General features: G+C 28.1%; 2 protein-coding genes across 2 annotated transcripts; both read right to left on the reverse strand.

Moving 5' to 3' along the window:
• Positions 1–1,814: 1,814 nt before the first annotated feature.
• Positions 1,815–5,078, reverse strand: LOC119677606. Its single transcript, XM_038089023.1, has 2 exons — positions 4,545–5,078; positions 1,815–2,227 (listed from the first exon to the last, which is right to left on the reverse strand). Exons 1-2 carry the CDS (start codon positions 4,945–4,947, stop codon positions 1,815–1,817), a joined length of 816 nt encoding a protein of 271 aa, XP_037944951.1. The 5' UTR covers positions 4,948–5,078.
• A 12,800-nt stretch (positions 5,079–17,878) lies between these two features.
• Positions 17,879–21,566, reverse strand: LOC119685955. The gene is made up of 4 exons (XM_038100375.1): positions 21,346–21,566; positions 19,122–19,380; positions 18,858–19,039; positions 17,879–18,112 (listed from the first exon to the last, which is right to left on the reverse strand). The coding sequence occupies exons 1-4, from the start codon at positions 21,550–21,552 to the stop codon at positions 17,981–17,983; spliced, it is 780 nt and encodes a 259-aa protein (XP_037956303.1). The 5' UTR covers positions 21,553–21,566; the 3' UTR covers positions 17,879–17,980.
• Between the last annotated feature and the right edge of the window lie 2,096 nt (positions 21,567–23,662).

Consider the following 23,662-nt stretch of genomic DNA (forward strand, 5'->3'; position numbering starts at 1 on the left):
CAGCTTGAAAGATTTGAAAAATAGATAACTTTTAATTCATAGTTAATAATAATTTAAAAACACTCTATTAGATAAACTATTCTATAGACATGCATGACGATATAGATGCATGTCATAAGATGTGCGCTCAAATTTGAATCGCTCCGTGACTTTAATGTTCTTAATTAAAAAAGCTAGTGACTCTAAAGTTAAAACTATTAAACTAGTGCCCAATTTTAGGGAGAAAAGCAGAATTTTTGTAAATTTAAAATACTTTTATTGACAAAGTTAATTTATTTTGCAAAATTATTCTGTTGAATTTGTTTACTTATCTTTCATCACACTCATTTAAAAATAGCTAATAGAGTCAGCATTTAAAGCCCAATACCAGACAATACTAGGTGGTCGTGACCGCTATATGGCATTCATGAGTATTGAGCATAAGATTATTTTAAATATTCGAAACCACAGATTACCATTTTAACATAAATAAGAATAAGCACAGTATGAGTTAAAAAAACTGGATACATAATAGAATTTATTTTCAAAAATAATTAAAATGGGAGTGTCTGCTAATGTACTGCTCTTTGCATATGGAAGGATTATTTACTTCTCCTCTGGTAATAAATAATAAAAAAATTGTATACTTTTAGGGCTTAGAAAAATGTATAAGTAAATTAATTGTAAATCTGCTTCATAAGTACTCAATTATTTTAAAATTCAAATTTTATGGATGAATTTTTTTAACTTTCTATATATGTAATAAATAATATTACTCAGTTCTGGGGGAGTTAAGAAAGTGTGAAATATTCTTAGAGCAAAATAAGTAAGTTATTTGGCATAATTTTTTAATATAGAAAAAATTAAGTGTTATCATTCCAGAAGAGTTCTATTTTCTCATAACCCTTTTCATATATAAATACTTTCCTCTTATTGTGCCCTGTTAGACATGTAAATATTTTTAATGCCAAGTAAAATGTATCTGACAATTCGTTTACACTTGAAAGAGTTGTCTAAAAAAGTCTTTATACTCTTTTTAAATATCCAAAATCGCATCACATCTTGAGTACCATTTAACGATTTTTCTCCATTAAAAAAATAAACCCCGTAATTGGTTTTCTTCTGCTTTGGGGTTATTAAAAATGTTTACGCGTGATTGAGGCCATGAAGTTCAGTGGCCTTTAAAATGTTTTTCTTTGATTTATTTAAGAAAAATTTTTATTTTTCGAAATCTCATAAGTATTATTATTTAAGGTCTAATGGATAGCAAAAATACCTCCAGGGTTGCCAATTAAATTTTTAATAAAAAATAAAGTAACAATATTTTTTCAAACAATTTTCTGTTTATTTTTAATTTGCCTTTCAATAAATTAAATAAATATTTTAACTTAAATTTTTAGGGTTTTGGTTTGGTCGAAGTTCGCAGTAAATTTAATATTTCGAAGAAGAAGAAAATATAAAAAATTAAATAAAATAATAGAGAAAGAGAAACGAAATTAGCAGGAAATATTTTAGAGAAAATGAATAGAAAATTTACAAAGTAAGAGATAGTTAATAACAGAAAATAGTTGAGTTTAAAAAAAGTAGAAAAAGAAAAAAGAAGTGAAAGAAAGAGTTAAGAATGACTAAAATTCTATATAAAAATAAATTATAATTAAATATGTACTACGTGGCTTTATCGTTTTTAGAATTTTTCTCTGTTTCCTTTTTCACTTTTCCGTCCATTTTTGAAGTTTCATTTAGTTTCATTTTTTCTTTTCTTTACAATATTCTCTATCAGCAGTCGAGGCAACAGTAAGTTGCCTAATTAAAGTTATGTTCAGTTCATCTGTTGTTTAAGAAGATGAACTATAGCTGGAACCGGTACTGCTGGAGTATGATGAGCTACTAGGATGGTATGAGCTGTAGGCTAAATTTTGTGCATCCCAACGTGCGTATGGACCACCGCTTTGAGGTTCCCAACTGCTTGGGTCATATGATGAGGCAGTAGTGCTTGGTACACCATATTCGGGGGCAGGCATTGGTGGCATTGGCATCATGGTCATTTTCATACCTCCTAATTTTTGTATTAAATTATAGATGAGGAAGCCAAGTACAAGTTTAATAGCGATTTTCGACAAAATCAAAGCCTTGAATGCTTTGAGTCCAATCAATGACATAATTATGGGCATGATGACCTTCAATTTCAATTTCATGAGCAACAACAATGGCAGGAAGAGTTTCTCCTTATTCTTCTTTTCGGCACGAGCTGAAAAATTATTTTTCATAATTATTTTTTATTTATTCTTATTCTATTTTTAAATTAATTAAATTAATTTCTTGTGTATTAATTTTTAAATTTTAATTTTGAAGTTATTGAATAAAGTGGATTTTATCAAGAACAATTAATAAACATAGTTCTTGATAAAGTTTTGAGTTTATATATAATATTATATGTTATTTAATTATTAAAAATTATTTAATTTTATATATAGTTATATGTATAATTTCATATATATTCTATTATATTTTATAACTATTATATATTTATATATAAGTATAAATGAAATAATATATATATAGTTATAATTATATATAGTTTTATTTATATATAATATAAATATAATAATATATATAATATTATCTATATAATACTATTTATTATTCTTATTTTATATTATTGTCATATAATAATATAAAATAATATATTATATAATATTATATAATAATATTTTATATTATTGTCATATAATAATATAAAATAATAATATAAATAGTACATTAGTATACATAAACAGTATAATAATGAAATAATAAAAACATGTAATGAAATGTAACTCTATATATGAAAAGTGAAATCCTCTCGGTGACTTCATATAAGATAGGTAGGTATCGTTCATATAAAAAGCTTATTCATAACTTCTAAGTGGAGTATTTAATCAAGAATATACTGGAGATATTTATGGTAAATATTATAACGGTGATTAATGCTAAATAATTTATATACAAATAAATTTATTATAAATAGTTTAAATAATTTCAAAAAAAACTTTTAAGATATAGATTATCTAGGTTTGTGTTTTTTATTAATTTTTATATCGTATTTGGAACATCTTTGTAGTTCTCAGACAACTTTTCTAACTAAACTTCCACTATAGGATTATTATTTTAATATACAAAAAACTTAACCAATACATGTGCAAAGACCACTGATAATGGATATTTAGCGGAGTACATAATAGCTATATAGCTAACCTGAAAATTCACCTAAAATGTAATTATTCTGGTTAAAAATTTTTTCACAATATATTACTTCTCTACTCAAATATAATTAAATTAGTGGTTTGATATTGAATATATAATTAGAATAGATAATTGTATTCTGCGATGTATAAAGTCTATTGTATTAAATATAAAAAAGATATTAAAAAATATATTAAACCCCCCGCTCTATTTTATATCTAAAAGTTGTTTGGTTTTTTATTATTTTTATAGATCCTCCGCTTAATTGTGGACTGAACTCAGAAGATAATTAAATGGAAAAAAGTATTATTTTTATAGATTCTCCGCTTAATTGTGGACTGGACTCAGAATATAATTAAATGGAAAAAAGTATATAAAGGATTAGAGAGCGTTTTCCATTGCAGTAAAAAAATTTAAAATTTTTTATATATAGTACTTAAAATGAAGTTAAATATCTAGGTAAAAATATATCAAGAAATTTTTGTTGTTATAAAATAAATATATCTGTTAGAAGTGAAGAACTTTAACTATAAGTAAATTATGAATTTATTATTATATGAAAATTGTATCTTTTATTTATTTAGGTTCTGTATCTTGAGGCAGTCATTTTTTGTCAAAAAACTATATTGTATTAAATTATAGACATGACTGTATATTTTTTTAAAAAATAACACTGTTTAAAAAATTAAAATGTGTCCAAGGTAACAATTAAAGTTTTAGATTAGATTAGAGTGGTGTTCTTAAACTTTGTACGGTAGTGCTAGATAATACATAAAAGTTAAAATAAAATGTCATTCTTGAACTTTTTAATAAATTTCTATCACACTTCGAATAATAGAGTATATGTCATATAATATATTATTTTATCGGTATTTCCAACCTCAGAACTTTATGGTAGATTTCTACCCACGTCAAATGCTTATGACTAATTTCATTAAACATATAATTATATTCACTATTTTTATAAAATTAATTTTTTTAAAATATATTGTTTTGATTATGATTATTTTGAACATATAATACAATTATTTTTAATATTTTTTATAAAAATAATTGTACGAAAATAATTTATTCTCTTTTATAAAAATAATTGATTAAAAAATATATAATTTTTTTTAAAAAAATAATGAATAATTATTATTATTATTATGTAATAAAATTATAATTATATTTTTTTTATAAAAATAATTAGCTCACATGCAATAATTTTAATATATCAAGCTACTTTAAGGTTTTTTATCTAAAGTTCTTTAAATTTTTAGCGATTCAAAGATTTATGACATCAAATCACCTTCTTGCGCAAATTTATTTGACTTGATATGATTCAATATGATTGTACTTACCTTCAGTTTGGGGTACTTCCAAATCGAATCCACGATCGGCACGATAACTAACAACAGAGCTTGCAAAAACGGTTTCAGGTAATTGAACACGTATCTCATTTGTGTTCAAAATCCGAGCAACGCGATCCAAAATAACTTTATCGATGACATCGTCATTGAAAGCGCGTCCACTAACTTCCTCCTCAACACCAGCAACATTATCCAGATATGTCAAAACTTTCTCCTTTAAGCAAAACATAGCATTGGCATGGAAGCAATTTTCCACAATGCTCGTAATCAATTCATCAGAAGTCTGTATGCGTGGCTCTCCAACGGAATTATCAATGGCAGCTGCACTGACTGTTGCGGAGACAGCGAGCAGAGCACAACCGATCGCGAGTAAGGATCTTATACGGAAAGCCATTTTTTTTATTTATAAATATAATTAATAATTAATAACTAATTAATTTTTTTATTTAAAAAATAAAGCAGTGAACGCGTCCTCAACTGCTCTGCTGCTGGTGTTCACTATTAAATTGTTAATGCGACAATGTTGAACAATTGGAAAAGTACACAAGATTTTATACTGCCGCTCCTCAAAACAGTTTTATAACAAACTATGACTTTGTGAGAGTTACGGTGGCATATATGGCCAACAAGAGCAATGAAATATAATGGAAGAAGAAGCGAATTCCAATGGACAAGGTGGCACTTTAAGTGACCAACGCAACAGCACGCATGCAGTAAATAATTTTGGTTATGCAGCCGTATTTCGTTTTCCAAAAAATTTTTCGTACTACGAGTATTCAAATTTTGTAGAGTGATTTTTTCTTTGCGGGCCAAGTTTCTGTATTGGCCAAGTTTTCGTTGACAAAACAATTAAAAATCGACATTAAACCCCAAACCCGCGGTACACTTCTGGCATTTACCATTGACCATTAGCATTATTGAACAATTGCATTTCTTCATAGGCAGCCAAACACTTTTTCCAGCTGCGCTCCACTACATTTCGATTTTCGATATCAAAGCGCCTCATTTGTATGCAAGTCCAGACCTCTTACATTACTTTTGCTTGAGTATCGGAGACTCTACTCAAAATTGGCTCAAAACATTTTTCAACGTATAAGCCTCAACGTATGCTCGCTCTGTAGTGCCATATATGCCTTGAAAGACTGAAAACAGCACGGAACTGAGTTCGATGGTGTGCCCTACGCAAGGTTTTAGCCTAGGCGAGAGCAGAAGAAGTGCTTGAAAAAGTATTTTTGATTGATTTTGGCTACGCATGCGCGTAACTTGCATTTTCATTATTTGGATTTTTAAAAATTTCTCAAAGTATTTTTGGTTATGAAATTCATTTAATTATATTTATATAAATATAGTTATTTCCGTTATTAGTTTGTATGTATAGCTATTATTTAAATATATATACTTAACTTCATACAAAATATATATACAATATAGTGTTTCAATCATAATTTTTGGACGCTTTCTTCAAACATTTTCGTCGTACATGGCGAAGAGTATTTAAAAACGCAAGTGCGTCTCATTGCCCAAATGGATTTATAATTCTAGACGCATTTGCAGGCGCGTACATACTATAATTGGTTAAAGGTAAAGGTAAAAAAATAGGTATTTGTGTTAACAAACACTCATGAGCTGGTTACCTACTCACTGAAATCACTAATTATGGGTCAACATAATTTGATTTCCAAATGTACGATTTGCAATTATTTTAATGTAAACAATTTTTTTTTTTTTTTGTAAACATATTTATATTTTTTTATTGCAAAATTAATTATAATTAAACTCTAAACATAACCTAATTCGTTTAAGAAATTTATTATGCAATATTAATTGTGGTAGCTCACTTACAATCGTTAAGCTGGCAATTAAACAAAAATATCTGAGTATAGTAAAAAAAGAACTGAATAAATAAAAATTCCTGTCAGATCTCAAGATCTGTTTGGCCTAAATTGAGCTGGAAACGTAACAGTCAGGTGCTTCAACTAAATTCAAACCTGTTCAGTACAACGGCATCGGTTCTGACAGTTCATTGTGGACGAGGAAGTCATGCTGTGAGACTTGGTCTACACTGTAATGACGTTTGTGATTCTGGTACTAAAGAGGAGAAGAAATCACTGTTTTTTTTTGTCAATGATCATCCTTGAACAATAAAATACCAACCATTTTTAGTGGTTTTCATCCATTAGTAGAGAGTAATCCATTAAAATATATTCTAGATTAAACATTTTTGGAGATTTTTATAATGTCATCCACTAGTAGAGACTAATCTAATCTAATAAAATCTATTCTAGACCCAAGAATTCTAGAATGTCAGGTGGATTTAGCTACACTAATTCTTTGTTTGGTATTAACTCTGGTTTTAACTGATATTGTCTTTATGTGCAACATATCTCTTTTGTATGTGATTCCGTTTCTTTATCATGAAATCTTCATATGCGATTGATACCTAAAGTGGCCTGTTAAAATAATCTGGTCAACATTTTAATTTAAATTTTTTTTTATTACCTAATATTTTTATTATTACCTAATGCCATTTTAGATTATCCTTTCCAAAGAACGTGAAGGTTTGCAAAGAGTTTTTACATTATGTTCTTATTAGACCCTTAATACTTTCTTCCATATTTACTTGCTTGTACTGCAGTATGGCTTAGTTTCACATATTCTCATGGATGTCCTCTGTCTGGCACACCTTGTTTCACAAAATAACCTTGAGGCGAAGGATTGAAAGCATACAGACTGTGAACACTAAGACTAAGATGCGGCTTTTGCACAATCTAATCTAGTCATTTATCTGTCCATATATGATAAAAAATTGCGTGAAGAAACAAACTTTTCGTGTAAAGATTTTAGCTCGAATAGAAAAAAAAACCACGAGCCAGCAATTACAATTCAGCAAACCATTTATGGTAGATTGACAAATAACCAGATCTCATAAGATGGTCATACCAGATCTCAAACAGTGGATGCCCAGAAAATGCAAACACATAAATTTTTACTTAAAGCAGTTGTTTTTAGGATATAGGTCCATAAATTAGGACACGACGGTAATCTTTGCTTTACATATTCCAGAAACGACATTGCTGAAAATGTACACCACGTATATTTGGAAAATGGAAGATATGTTACAATATGGAAAAGTATAGCTTAAGTGCTGTTTCTGAAAAGTTCTCTAAAGTTGATAATCCCATAGGGCATTTATTAAGTTCAGAGAACGAATAAAGAGCAGCACGAAATTTGGTCACTATAATAATGAGTAAACAAAGAAAATTTGAAAGATTTCAAAATGTACCAAACGAGGAAGCCAGACTCTTCGTGTGAGAGTGAGAATTACTGATAGGCATGAGGTTATTTACAGAACTGATGTGTCCTGCTTTTAAAAATCAATGTGCTATCTTCAATTTTATGCTTAAAAAAAATAGGAAACTATTAACTATTAAAGTTATTATTAAGTAAGTTTGTTTTCTTGCTCTCTGCATGCCTGGCAATTTAATAGAGACTGACTTCGTCTCATATTTATTTCAAATAATTTAGGGTTAGTACCGACACTCCATCTTTTGTATACGTTTTACAGATTAAATTGACCACATTTTTCAATGGCGTTATTTTTGCTTCAAAAACCGGTTGTATATTTTTCTATATTTCTCTTTTTTTTTTTTGTTGGCGGTTTTGGTGGTAGAACTATCAGTTATTTTACGATTTTTCAGACGTTAGAAGATTTCGAATATAAATTTGACGAATTTAAATTTATTGAAATTTGGCTGACCATACAACACTTTTACGAGTATTACCGAGAATTCATCATCAGTGGTCTTAGGAAATATTCGAATTTTTATTGAGTTAGTTTATATTTCGTATATAAAATGTTTGGATTGCAAGTGCCAGGCTTAGAATTCGTGCCTGTCAAATTAAAAGCGATGACTAATTGTGTTTTTCCAGAAGTAGCTAAGGCTGCACAAACTTTCAATGCTCAAGTTCCAAGTTTTTTGTCACTTTTTATTTTTTAAGTGACATTAACCAAAGCATTTGCTATATTTGTCGACATAATTATATTGTCACTTATTCTGGTAACCCTTGAAGGATACGGCATATAAAGCACACCTTCTTCCAAACTATAAGGTTTCTCTACATGGTTTTAGAGTACTTTATTTAAGAAGAATTAAATATTTTATAAAATAAATATAATTAAGATTACTGAGATGTGAGTGCTTGTCTATTTCCTTTCTACAAACAAATTACTTTGTTCAGGATAAAGTGGAATAGATATTTCTAATTTCTATTAATCCTCAAATAAAGTTTAAATATATTTTTTATTGAATTCCTAGTTTTTTAGTTTTTACAATTTATCGAGGTCGGCTCTAGTGTCAAATCAATCACACCCAGACGCTCGTCAAATATGACAATGTAATTTATTGTGACCTTTTATTAACCTATTTTTAATTTGTTTAATTTGTAATTTTAATTAAGTTCAATAAATTGAATTTTATGTTTTTTACTCTCTATTAAACACACATTTTTGTAGAAGCATTTTATTTTGCAATGTACGAAGTAAAAGCTCTCTTGTTGCGTTTCCAGTCAAATAATCTAGAAATTGTGTTTTCAGTTTTCAATTTGGTCAACAATCTTATTTATATAGAAAATGTCTCTTCAATCAATTTCAGTTTGTCCTTATAATTCATCAAACGAAAGGTTTTCCAAAAATTTTTTGGAAAAACAACAGGTGGTGTGGATGGAGGTGTGGTGGAAACTTTGTCCAAATGGTTTTCAGTATTCGAAAAGTTTCTCTAAAATGTTCATCTATATACGAATACACCGTAAAATTTCCGTAAAGATACTTTGACATTCACTCATCATCAAGTTTACTGCTGAAAAATTAAATTTCAATTAAGAAAATTTATTTAAAAATATTTACTTAATCACTTTGTAATTCATTTAAATTAATTTGATATTTTGTACACTTAAAGTAAGAGTTTCTCCTTATTTACCTTTAAATAAAGTGTAATGGTAAAATATGTATATTATTTGTTGATTTTGCTCTTTGCAAACTTCCCAAATTGTGTTATGAAAGATACTTAAAATTGATTGAAAGTTTGACTAAAAGCAATGAAACTTTCTTATAATATAAATGTCCATTTATTTAATATTGCAAAGTAATGTAATTAATTTTGTGTAAATATTGACAAAATTAATTACAATCTGTAATTTGCCTGTAGCATTAACATTAATCTTCAAAATAATAACTTAATTGTCAAAATAATACGACTATAATACCTTGAACAATGGTTTAATAAAAAGTAATTATGAAAATTTCAGTAGTGATTTGTGGGTTACTTTTAACTCATTAAGTAAATGTCAGGTATTAATTCTAGAGCTAAAGCAGAAAAGATGCTCTTCAGTATACAATTTTTGCATATTGGTGTCCCTCACGCAACAACTGTCAAATTAATACAAATACCTGGAGTTAGTATTGAAAGCTTAGGTAGATTAAGATGTTTATCAAATCACCTGGTTAAAATTGGAAAAATTTTCTATTAATTTCAATTAATATTAAATTTAATAAAAGGAAGGCATGGAAGAAGCCGTACAACAACTTTTCTTGGGTTGTGGCTCTCAAGATGAGAAGAAAACTGCGCTTCACCTCACGTATTAATGTCCACAATTGGCTAGACGAAGACTAAAAATCTTAGCGTTTTTTTTATGACTTTGCAGAGTTTTTATCTATTAATGTTAAAACATAGACAAATTTATAGGATTGCTTGGTTTGTTGTCTTTTAATTGACCCATACTCGCTATTTAAGTACTCAATGCTTCAGACTTTTAATTTTAAGTTGGTGCTTCACGACTGGCAAACAGTAAGTGGCTAATCCATGTCACTACAATGAACTATTATTAGTGCACAAGGTCAGCTGGAGTGCACAAGGCTGCATTTACTCAAGTTACTTTTTATTACAGAATTATTTAATGTATAAATTTTCGTATAATCTTGACAATTAAGTCAAGATAAGTCAATTTCCAAGTGGAGCTAAGTTATCTTCAGTAAAATAGTTCTATAAGTATTAAAAATAGTCAAAATATTAGTTAAAGAAAAATCGATTCATATATTTCGAAAATAATCTCTAATACAATCGATTTATATTTATATGAATTTAAATCAATACAATAAAATAAATCAATATTAAATAAAAAAACAGGAATATATGGCGAACGATTTATAAATTCTATATGATTTGCTTTTAAATAAATAATTATCATCCCTGACGTATGAGTGATTTTTTTCGGATAAATACAATACAATAAATCATTGTAATGGTTTGATATTATTTTTTTTTCTTATTATTTTTTTATTTTTAATTATATCTTTCTGATTAGAAATTGACAATTATGTAATTAAATCTTAAAAACTAAACATAATGCAATTAGTAGGTGAAAAAAAGGAATTTAAACTTTATAATAAAATGAAATGGATTATATATATCAAAATTTATAGCAAAGGAAAAACATATATATCAACATTACGTTAAGGAGATATGAAGCTTTTTCGCTTAAGTCCAGATCTTGTGGTATCAGAAAGCAGATATTGGATCATTGGATTACTAAGCTGGTGAAGTTTCACTTTATATTTTTGGTCGCATGTTCTAATCATGTCTGCAACTGTTGGGATTCCAAGATCGTTTTGGATATGTACATTTTTGAGATACCAAGGAGCGCCGGTTATTTGTCTAAGTAATTTGTTTTGAACTCTCTGCATTTTTTTCGATATTAGAAGCACATGCTGTACTCCAGAGGACCAGATAGGTTTTAAGAGATTGAATTGTATACCAGGACTTTATTAGTCCGACTTAACTTAGAGTTGTTATTAATAAGCCAATGAAGCTGCTGTGATTTCAATTTTATTTGAGTTTTTTTGCTTTTAATGTGTTAAGTCCAAGTCAGCCTTCATCCAGATCAATGCCAAGATATTTTACATCACATGACTGGGGTATAATGATGGTATTCAACTTAATAGGGGAACACGTTTCTTTTCGTAGAGTAAACGTGATATGTACACTTTTCGTTTCGTTTACCTTTATGCGCCACTTTGCTAGCCACTTCTCTAATAGACTTAAATGAGTTGAGACACTTTGGGAAGCCCTCATATGATCACTGTTAGAACTGAGAATTGGAGAATTGCAGTGGGAGATCAGTAGTGGGAGATCAGCTGTGTAAATTATATACAGAAACAGCCCCAGAACGCTTCCTTGAGGAACATTAGCCATTATGTTGATTTCTGTTGAAATAAAGGTATTGTATTTCAATCTAAATCTAGTCACTTCTCCAATAGATTTAAATGAGTCGAGAGACTTTGGGATGCCCTCATATGATCACTGTTAGAACTGAGAATTGCAGTGTCATCCGCGAAAGTAGGAAGTATGTGATTAGAGAGTAGTGGAAGTAGATTAGCTGAGTAGATTATATACAGTATACAGCTGAGTAGATATATACAAACGGCCTCAGAACGCTTCCTTGAGGGAACATCAGCCATTATGTCGATTTCTCTTGAAATAATGGTATTGTATTTCAATATAAATCTTCTAGAGGATATATATGAATACAATGCTTATGCATATTTTCAGGAAGGTAATGTTTTATTTTATACATAAGACCTTCGTGCCAAACCCTATCAAAAGCTTGGGCTACGTCCAAGAAAACGGCGGAACAGTATTTTTTGTGCTGAAAAGCAGTATGTATTTCTTTAGCAATTCTATGGATTTGCTCAATAGTGCCATGTTCTGTTCGAAATCCAAATTGATGGTTTGGGATCACATTGTTTTGATTTTATTGCAATGCAGAATTAAATATGTAGTTAAAGTTAATTTTAATTAGCTTAAAGTGGATTGTGCTACAATATTTATTTTTACTAAAATTTTTATTTTTTAAAATATATAAAAACATATAAAAAAAAATTGCAAAAATATTTATATTTACTGCTATCACAGAGCGGCCCAATAAAACCTCACGTTAGCCAAAGTAATTAAAAAAATCACTGACTGGAAGCTCGTGATGAGTTTTATTACTGCAAGTGACATATACGTAATACCTATGTGACGAGACATTTTTATTGCGGAAATTGTGATGCATAAATAAATTCGGCACAGTTATCTAATATCTAACCACCAAAAAATAGTGAAACATGGCATGTTTATATGAATTATTTAAATTATTCCAAAAATACTCTGGTATCAACCACAGAATGTACATATAAAATGCAGTGAATAAAACCAAATCCTTATGCCGCTCAGGTAGTTGTCGAAACGTTATATTTCGTTTAGTCACTTTTGAAAACACGAGTAGATGAAATAAAATAAAATAAAATACATTTAAATTCGAATCAAAATTGAAATGTTTTATATTATTTTTTTGATAAAAAATGTTTGCCGCTCAAGTGTCAACAACATGTTTCAGGCGACAGCAATTTGCATGCAAGTCAGCGTCCAAATTGTAAAGTTGAACGTAAAAATATGTAAAAAATTATTTTATTTTTCTTATCGATTCTTTTAAAAAATAGTTCACTTTAAGCCTAAATATTATTTATTAAATTTTTTAAAAATTCTGGAGTTAAATTTTTTTTATTAAGTATATCGATTTCAATTGCGTTTGTGAAAAATTGTGAATCCTTCAGCAATTTGATGTGTTGCTGACATCTGAATAATTAAAATTAAAATATTCGCATACCTGAGCATACAAAATGGCAATCACTTTCACTTTATTGACTTTAAGAATTTATTACATTAACAAAAAAATTAAAAAAAAAAAATAAAAAGTTGAAATAAATTATATATATTCAGTAAATATCAAGTAAATTGTTGGAAGCTAATTGGACAATTTCTATAGAATTTTAATAAAAGTTAACGATAAAATTAATTAATTTTGATGATTGAAGAACTATACTTCTTGTTGGTTTTTAAAGTTAAATAAAATCGTTAAATTTTAAAGCTAGGATTTAAATTTCAGTTTAATTCTGTCAAGGATTTGATTTAACTTGGCACCGCCGCGGCGTAACAAACAACAGTGATGTCAGCCTAGAGATCAGATGAAGAATCACAATTGTCAATAGTTGCTACTATAGGCTCAGTAGGTAATTAGGATGTAGAGTTCTTTCTCGACAAACAAAACTCTCTAGGGCACTCATCCTTCCTGTGCTTCTGTATGCTGCAGAAGCATGGACGGTATCACTGAATGATGAAGCAACACTGGGAGGTGTTTGAGAGAAAAGTTCTTCATAAGAGTTTTAATCCTCTACGAGTTGGCGACGACTAACGCATACGAATAAGCTACGAACTGTACGAGCTTTTTCTCGACATTGATATAATTCAGTGAATTAACAACCAGCGGCTTCGCTGGCTTGGTCATGAGGTGAGAATGGATGAAGATGCACCTGCGAAAAAGGTATTTGTAGTCACGGTTGCCACTTATGGTACTTTAGTACCAAAATTGGTACTTTTTTTTCCTTTTGGTACTCTGGTACTCATGCTCAAAAAATGGTACATTTTCGGCGACCCAACTTTATTGTGGATATTTTCAATTAATTTTTTTTATAAATGTAACTTGTATTGTTTTATACTTTTTGTACATTTTATATAAATTGTATTTTCTTATAAAAAGACAATAGAAAAATTTTGGACCTTATTTACAGAAATGGTACCTTTTTAAACCAATTTTGGTACAGAAAAAAATTTTCAAGTGGCAACCGTGTTTGTAGTAATAGTTGGAAGAAAAACGTGTAGAGATAGACCGTGTCTCCGGTGGAGAGATCAAGTTGAGAAAGCACTAACCAGATTTGATGTACGAAACTGGAGAAGACGCGCTTGCCGCAAAGGCGCATGAAGAGACATGTTGCGTCAGGACGAAACCCGGTAGCGGGTTGTTATAGCCACATAAGTAAGTAAAATCGTTAAATATAATGGATTATATTTTATTATTATAATAGTTATTGGTAGTTCTAGATATGAAGTTTATAGAGGAATTGGTTACATTCTACAAAAAATCAAGTATCGGATGCAAAATTTATACTCTTGAGACTATAAAAAAATAAGACTAAAAGCATATCTTGATTTATAATTTCATATATCTGTCATTATTCTTCTTACTTTAATTGATATCTATTGCTATGTTTAGACAATTATACTTAACTCAAAAAACATGCAATAACATGAGCCATTGCTTATACAATTCCAAGGTTCGTATGAAAATATGCTAAAGTGGTTCAATAAATCTAATTGTAATATTAATTATTTATTTTAATATCTTGACACCAATTTTGTTATTAATCTAACTTATATATATGTTATTAGTTTTTTAAGTGCTTTCGAAGAGCACCAGTTAATATATCGATTTATAAACAATCATCACCGGAAAAGATCTTTGTTGACTTTCTCTTAAGACATGTATTAGGAATTTAGGAGCTCTAAATTATGCAAGGTGACTTATATTTTAATATCTTTAAAATTGTTGGAACTTTGGGGTGACGAGAAATTTGGTTATATTGTGTTATAAAAAAGCCTGCCATTAATCTTAATTTATTTGATTGTAATCTTTGTGACCATAGTGACTTGGAATCACTAATATGTTTGTTGTGCCTTCTGTGAAACTGACTTATTATTTCGTTGCGAATATGGATTATGTTCCAGAATTAAATTTATTTACAGTCAGTTTCAATTAGTTGTTATTCACTTATTACCGAGTCAAGAATACAGCTAGGCATTTAATTAGTAAGTATATGATCCTATCTTCGTTTTGACAACAGTATCTTAATGAATCTGATATAGAGATGCCTAATTCTTGCTGATTGATTTTTTGCTGTACTCGATAGTGAGTCGGTATTGGATTTTCAAATCAAATATCTAAGGAGATAATGCATGTGCACCATTTATTTTAATTTTATAGTCTTCAATATTTCGATTTTTCCATAGTTTTATAGGCAAAAGTGCCTGTAGCGAAGGTGCACAAATTTGATGTCTAAGTTAGTAAATTTGTCTTTATAATTAGGTCTAAGAATTCAAAGGATATAAAATCTGCAAAGTAGTATAGAATAATTCCTTACTTAGGATACACATTCATTGTCAGATATTCTCATTGAGGATTTGCAATATCATGGGTTCATGCTTTGGACTTACGGTAAACGAAGCAAGTCATTATAATAAGAACTCTAACATTGTTTTTAATTCAAACTCTGATGAACTCTGATTAATTACTGATTTTTTTTACTAAATGTGTTGCTGCACTGGTTCCTGATGTATACAGAATCAGTGAAACGCAGATGTTTAACATCTAACAATATTATTTTTCTGCGTCCAGTGATAGTTGGGAAATAAATTTTCTACCTTCATTTGAAGTGAAGTTCTTAGAAAAATAATATGCAAAAATAATTTAAAAATAATGAAATAAAAATAGTTCCTCAACTGCTTAGTTTGATTTAAAACACAAAAAAAATTAAATTTCAATATCTTATCTCCAGGTATGTGGTAACAAAAATCGTTACGTGTACCAAAGAGGAAGCACCGTCGCTACTAAATTAATTAGAAATTAATAAACATCCGGGTGTCATTAAGCAGAATGATATTAATATTATCTTTGTATTCTTTTTTTTTTTCTATGTAGTTTAGCTTGGGATACTTTCTCGATGAATAAACACAATATATTTAATATTTCAAATATTTCATAAATTAAAAATCGATCATATAGGATGTGTTTCGTTTCAGATGAATTATTGGATTTCAGAGTATTTGTTTTTAATTTTTATTAATAAAAAGTTCTTATATAAATTTCCAATATCACAGCAAGATAAATGAGAGTTTTCACTTTTTAATTACATCAAAAAACCATAATATTAAGCTATAATTAAATTAGAAATTGAAATAGATGCACGTAAGCAATTAATTTAATTAAATATTCACCTAAGTAAGTTAATTAGGACACCATAAAAGTTATACGTGCAGTGATTTATAAAATAATTTTATTTGAATTTTATTCATTTAGTTTTAGTTATAAAAGAAAGCTGATTTCGTTGAAATTAATTAATTATTACTGCTAAAATAATATATAAAAAACACATATCCTTATTTTAAAAAAAATTTCTTTATTAAGCATTGAGTTGTAATTGATTGTTAGGAAAAATCTTATGACATTAAAGCTAAACTATTCGTTAGTTCTACCTTTAACTAGTTGAAGAGTAAATAACATAGGTTGCCAATAGGTCAATATTATGTTGAAGCTATTTGAGCCTTTGAGTACTTTTACTCTTTCTTAACACGAGGTATTTTTAAAATCCCTCTTTACGCCTTGACTGGATTATTGTTTATCACTTCATCAGTAGTTTCACCGATAGTCTACGTTCATGGCCGTATAAGGGAATATAAAGGAATAATTCTTCTAAAGACGTTATATAGTTTCCAAAATATTTTTAATAAAAAAAAATAAATGTTAATATTAGAGTAATAAAAATAGTGCTTTTATGTGATTGAAATAAATAACTTTTAAAGTCATTTAAAGAAGTTGCTATCCAATACCAACAAATTCTTTTTTTTTCTTAAAGGTGATTCTTTAAATTTTTTATTTATTTTTCTTAAAGGTGATTTTTAAGAAAATTTAGTAACAAAAAAAAATACTATAAATATAAATGAAATAAATATAAAATTTTATATAAATATAAAAATTTTTTCTTTAATCGCGGGTTAGAATTTAAGTTTTTATTTTACGAACACGATTGAATTTACCTCCCATCGCTTTACAGTTCAACCAAACTCTTCTATATTTTCGATTTGAAGTTTGAGTGGATTACTTAATTATTTACTTATTTCTTTAATTATTTAATTTTAAATTAACACAAAAGAATCATTTTGATTTCAGATAATTCCAGTAACGTTCTTGGAAAACCACTCGAGAATCTGTTACAATCGTACAATGCATAATACCACAGTACGATCTACTTTCCAAATTTTAATTAAAATAATTTTCGAAAAAAATAATTTTTCATTTTTTCATATATTTCACAAAACTAAAAAATAAAATAAATAATTTACAATAAATAGTAAAACTAAGAATATAAGCAGCTTAAGTAGAAAATATCATTTTATAAATAAAATGCGGTATTTTTGTTTGCTTCATTTCTTTGGAATATCCTTTGAGTTGTAACTGAAGTTTCCGGTTCCGTAGTATATTTGCCTGATGGCACAGAGAAGTAAAATAAAAAATATTTTTTTTTTATTTTAAACTATTAACATATAATTTAGGTCCTCTTAAAGTGTTTCTGTGCAATAATATTGAAAATAACTAGCGAACTGGAAATGTTACGCCGTTCCGCTCGGAATGTGCTTCACGTGCTTAGCATATTTTTAGGGACTTAAGGTTCGTTGACTATTGTACTAAACTTAGGAAACGTAGGAAATGTAGGAAATGGTTTAGGCATAGGCATTGTAGGCTAAATTTTGTGCATCTTCAATTGGTTGGTATGCTTCGATGACAGAACTGACTGAACGTCCATCCCAAGGTCCGTGAGCGGTAATATGGGCGGAATGGTGTTCGGCGGCAAGCTAGGAAATAACAGGAAATAATAAAAGACAAATAAAAATTGTGTAAAAATTAAATAAAAAATAAAAAAAAAATTGAAGTAAGGAAAACAAGCTGTAATTTGTATACAAAAAACACCAAATAAGTAATTTCTATATTGTTCGAGCGTGTTAAATTGTCAAGAATTTCATAGAATTCAGCTAATAGGGTTGATCAGTTGGTGGAAGGGCCAACCAGCACCTTTGAACTTTATTAAAATACCTATGCAAAAAAAGGATATATTGAGAAATATTGAATATTTCCGAAATATTTCCTTTTAGTTATAATATTTTTCTACATAATTATGGCTTTATTATTTTGTGACAAATAAATTTATAGGAAATTTAAAAGGTTGTGGGCAATAAAAATAATTATTCAAAAATGTTTTTTTCCTTCTATTTCGTAACCATATTATAACCCAAATTAAGTACGGATAAAGGAATTTGACAAAAAATTAGAACAGAAAATATGTTAATTATTATGAAGGGTTGGTTTTTTTTTCGTAGTTTGGATTTTGTCTTTATGCTTTGGATTTTAATTAAGGGATTGAAAAACTTACCCACAAGGAAAATTCTTTTAGCATTTTTAGTTTTGGTTTTCTAAATTTTTTTGTTTTTACATTATTTTGTTCTTTATTTTATAAGCATTTTTAAGTAAATTCTTTTGTATTCCAATTTATTTAACAGCCCACGACAGCCTAAAATTATACAAAAAAAATAATTAGCTTACCTTCTTGCACAATTGGAAAATGGCCAAACCAACCGATACTATGAATGAGAAGAAGCCTAAGGCTAACGCATTGAAAGCCTTAATTTTCAATATGCCAATTGCCATTGGAATCACAGTCATTGCCTTCAATAAAATCAGAACCATAATTGGTGTAATCATTTTACGTAGACGATGCTTTTTGCCTGAAAGTATACAATAAAAAAATATTTTCATGTAACTTTTAAGTATTCCACTGGCATATGGTTTATAACATGCAAAACACACCCTTCTTGAAGATGTTTCCCTTCTTACCCTTGCCTTCAACAACGTCATTATTGGCAAATTTAACATTCAGGCTTAACTCATCATTGTCCAAACTGCGTGAGGAGACTGTGACCTTAGCGTCAGCAATAGGCAAGTCCATGGTTACATCGTGACCTTGTATATAATTTTCAATGGCATCGAAAAAGTTATCACTGCTGGAACGAGCCTTGCTTTCAGTGGAGGCCTTGAAACCATTGCTTTTTACCTCAACATCCGAAAACTGAAATGGAATGAAATGAAGTGAGTAAATTTTTTCACTAGAATTTAATTTACTTTTTTATTTTTTTAAAAATTATAAATTGCTTTAAGGTAAATAAAAGTTGTAATTTTAATAACAAGAAAAATTTTATGGAAATTATGAAAGTGTAGATTTCAAAGAAAATGTGAAGGTATTTTAAAATGTCCTGAAAATTATGTTAATGAAGTCAAATGAGTGCAAAAACTGCAGGTGTGCGAAAATGATATATATATAAGTGCGGGTATATCTTTATATCTATGTAAATTTAGATATAGAGTGAGTTTTTCTCTTATTGGAGAACAAGCAAATGCAAAGTGTTGACAGGTAGTCTAGAGATTAATTTTTCTAATTAAAAGTGACTTTCATTTCTAAAGTAGAAAATATAGTTACTACACCTTTAAAGTCTCTTGAAGCTGTTAAGCTGATAAGTTAAAGGATAAAAACAAAATTTTCTGCTTTTTGCTAAGAAATAATTTTTGGCATTACTTTAAAAACATGTCCTGAGTTAAATTAAAGAACTTTAAACAAAAATTAAGAAGAATTGTTGTGGAAGAAATCTATTAAATACTTTCATGCAATTTAATTTGTTATTGGTTAAACATGCTAGAGCTTTATTTTCTTAAAGATTTTGATCAACTATTGAAGCTCCCAGTAAAGAGCATCTTAAGTTTTGTTAAAGGATTTAAAATCAGTTTTAATGATTTTAAATTCTTCGTGGTTTATACGATGCAAAAGGCTATCAGCTTGAAGTAGTTAACTAGGATCACTTAGCAAGATTAAAGAAATGTAACGTTATATGAAGGCTAACTTTAAAAAAAAAATTAGAAATATATCGAAGTAATTCAATGTATCAAATAAAATAAACAGAAACTTCAAACATTTATTAACTTATTTAGAAAAATTGAAAAAAAAAAATTAGTTTGTATATGTATTTCAAACCTATAGTGGAAGTAATTATATTTGATATTAATAGGGAAGCTGAAAGTATGGTTTATTTTGTGGTTCAAAATAAAATTCAATGATTTTAGCGTTATTTCAAAAATAAAAATAGAATGAAAAAAGAAATTTTCACATTAGCAATATATATCTAAATTTATATATTCAATATATTTTTTTAACAGATATAATATTGAATTTAATATTATTAAATATTATCAAATGTGGCACATTTTCACAAAATAATTATTATTAGAAATTTATTGAATTAGTGCTTGAGGTACTAAACATTCTCAGATTATTTATCAATATAAAATCGATAGTAATGTTTATCAGAGATAATATCACAATATAATAATAATAATATATATATACATATATATAATCTAATGCAATAGATATATAATTTAAAAATATAGTTAAAAATATTTATAAGGGATTATATGAAATTCTATATTATACTGTTAAAGATAAATTATTAATATATGTTAGTAATTGTTATGAGTTGATGATCTGTCCTTTGAAAGTAATAAATTTTTAATTTATTATTTTATTTTTAAATAAAATCTAAATTACATTTTTAAAAAAAATTTTTTAACTAACTTATTATTATTTTCAATAAATTAAAATACTTTAGAATATTTTGGTGTCGTGATAATTAATATTTTAATTTTAATAATACAAATAATATTAATACTAATATTAAAATTTAAAATTAACATGTTTTTTAATTTTTATTGTTATAAATATTTATTTGAAGAAGTGAAGTTTATTGTTTTATTTTTTTGCTATGCAAAAAATTAAGCTTATCCATACACATATGTATAACAATAAAAAAAAAAATCAATGATAAATTTCAAATCTTTAAATAAATTTAAAAAACTTAATTCCAAACAAAAACAAAAGTGCTTATCATTCACAGAAAAAATATTTTTTACTTTTTTAAATCCGTAGGGATTTGCACCGTATAAAAATAAATCTTAAAAAATCTTATAAAATCTCTGAACTCACCTTGAATGTATCTTTGTTGATAACGGTATCCAGAAATCTCATTGCTCGAACCTTAATGCACGCCATTGAATCTTCACCGCTTTCGCATTTTAAAGTTTCCTCATTAATCATGCTCTGCATATTGGTTGCCTTGACGGCGGTGGCAGCATTGCCAACTGCTGCAAAACCCAAAATTGCTACGAGGACGCAATACTTCGTTGCTGCCATCTTGTACTTTTATCTTATCCGCCTTGTAAATAAAGTTTCACGTAAAATCTTTACGAAAAAAAATAACGATTTCCTGTGCTGCTTTGCCACTCGCTTGACCACTCGCCTCAGTGAAGAAACAGTTGCGAATAATAATGGTTTTTCTATTGTCCACGATTTTTATACTGCATAGTAGAGTTTTAAGTTCAACTACGCACTTCCCACAAAACAGTGGCCAAGAGCAGCCACAACTCAAAGAAACACAGCAAGAGAAAAATGGCGGAAGAAGACATAAAAGCAAAACCAAAAGACAGACGTAACCCTGTACAAAGCCTGACAAAACAAAAACAAACGTTGAGCTGCTCTCAATTGCATGGCAGCAGTCTGTCGTATGTCGTCCGTTGTCTGTTGTCTGCCTTTGATGTGTTTAATGAGTGCAATTATGTGTTGGTTGTATTGTTTCTGATTTCTGTGTTTTTTTGATTTTTTGTGTTTTTTGTTTTTCTATGTTGCTTGGCAGAGTGTCAGCAACTTTGTTTGTAGTGCGCGGTGCTGCTGTATGTGTTTATGCTTTATGCTTATTAACCAGCAAAGGCACATATACATGGCGTATGCGTAACATTATTTTTTGATTTTATTTGAATTTCATTCATGGCTTGCCTTTGCTTGGGATTTCGTGCACGTTTGTTTAGATGCGTACAAATTTATTTTGGCAGCGATTGATTTTCAACGTTGAACGTTCAGCAATCAGTAGTCAGCAGTCAACAGTCGATATCAATGATTAGCATGTGAAGTTGCATTTGAAATAAAAAATTTGCAGTTGTCAGTCAAAATTCTCGGCATAAATTGTTTGAATATTTGCTAGGAGAGTTTTTGCTGTGATAACAATTTGCTGATAATATTTTTTTTTCTATTTGTTATTGACAGTTTGCTACTTCATACAAAACATTTTTTGTTTTCTCTTAATTAGGATGCTTAATGAGTTCATTAAAATATTTAAGTAAAACTGAAGGGTCTGGCAAGTAATGTTTTATTTGAAGTCCATAGCTACAATTCATTGCCAAGTTTTAATTAGAAAAACAAAAAATGCAAAAAAAATAAAAATAAAAAAATAAAATACTAAAATGAATATATTATAAATATACAAAACAGATATTTTTATTTTAATAGAAGTATCTCATTAAAAAAATCAAGTTTTTTATGATATAATCATTCTTTATATCTTCAAATTTTTAAATAGATTTTTTAAGTAAAATTGTATACTTTTTATAAAGTCATAAATGGACATTTTTTTTTGCTTTATACTATACATCATAGAAGAAACTTGCTTCATATGGAATTTCTGTCACCAGAACAAATTTAGAGCTCTTCTCCAGAGTTAGTTCTGGATTTTGTTCACAAAGCTTTAAGGGGCTTTGTGTAATCAAAATTGAAATTGGTACAATAGGAGGACTCTTCTGGCCCCAGTACCGGCTGTTGGGCGATTACACATTTTAAACTTTTAATAATAATAATAATACATCACTTTTATGACACAAATATATATGTATAAATATATATATTTGTATATAATATATATCTTTATATGTATAAAGAAGTTTTTTCGAAAAATAATGAACTACAACAACAAAAAATCATTTTATATTATTTTAATTAATTGAATTTTTGGCTGACCATTTTGACTAACAGTTGAGCATATATACATTATATATTAAAATATATCAAATTGTTTAAATAGTAAATATATGTAAGAAAAATTATATAGGGATATTAATTATAATATAAAGCATATTCCAAAAAGTAATAAAAAATAATTATGTATCAATAGTTGATGATATATTCTGTAACATTAATTGGACCACAACTTCTGCATGATAAATTACATAAATATAAAGGGCACCTGTATTCTCATAGATAATTGTATTATAATTAAACTCAGTTTAAAGATGATAGATGAAATATAGAGACTTCAACATTTTTTTTAAATATGTAAGTCGAAGCCATCAAAAGTTAACATGACCCACATGACCCACATGACCCACTCAAAACTCGTCTTTCCAGTTATTTCAATCTACGTACTAGTGACCGATATGTTTTTTAATAATTCACGGCTGACGAGATAGGTTGGATA

Source organism: Teleopsis dalmanni, chromosome 2, assembly GCF_002237135.1.
Source record: "Teleopsis dalmanni isolate 2A chromosome 2, ASM223713v2, whole genome shotgun sequence".
NCBI lineage: Eukaryota > Metazoa > Arthropoda > Insecta > Diptera > Diopsidae > Teleopsis > Teleopsis dalmanni.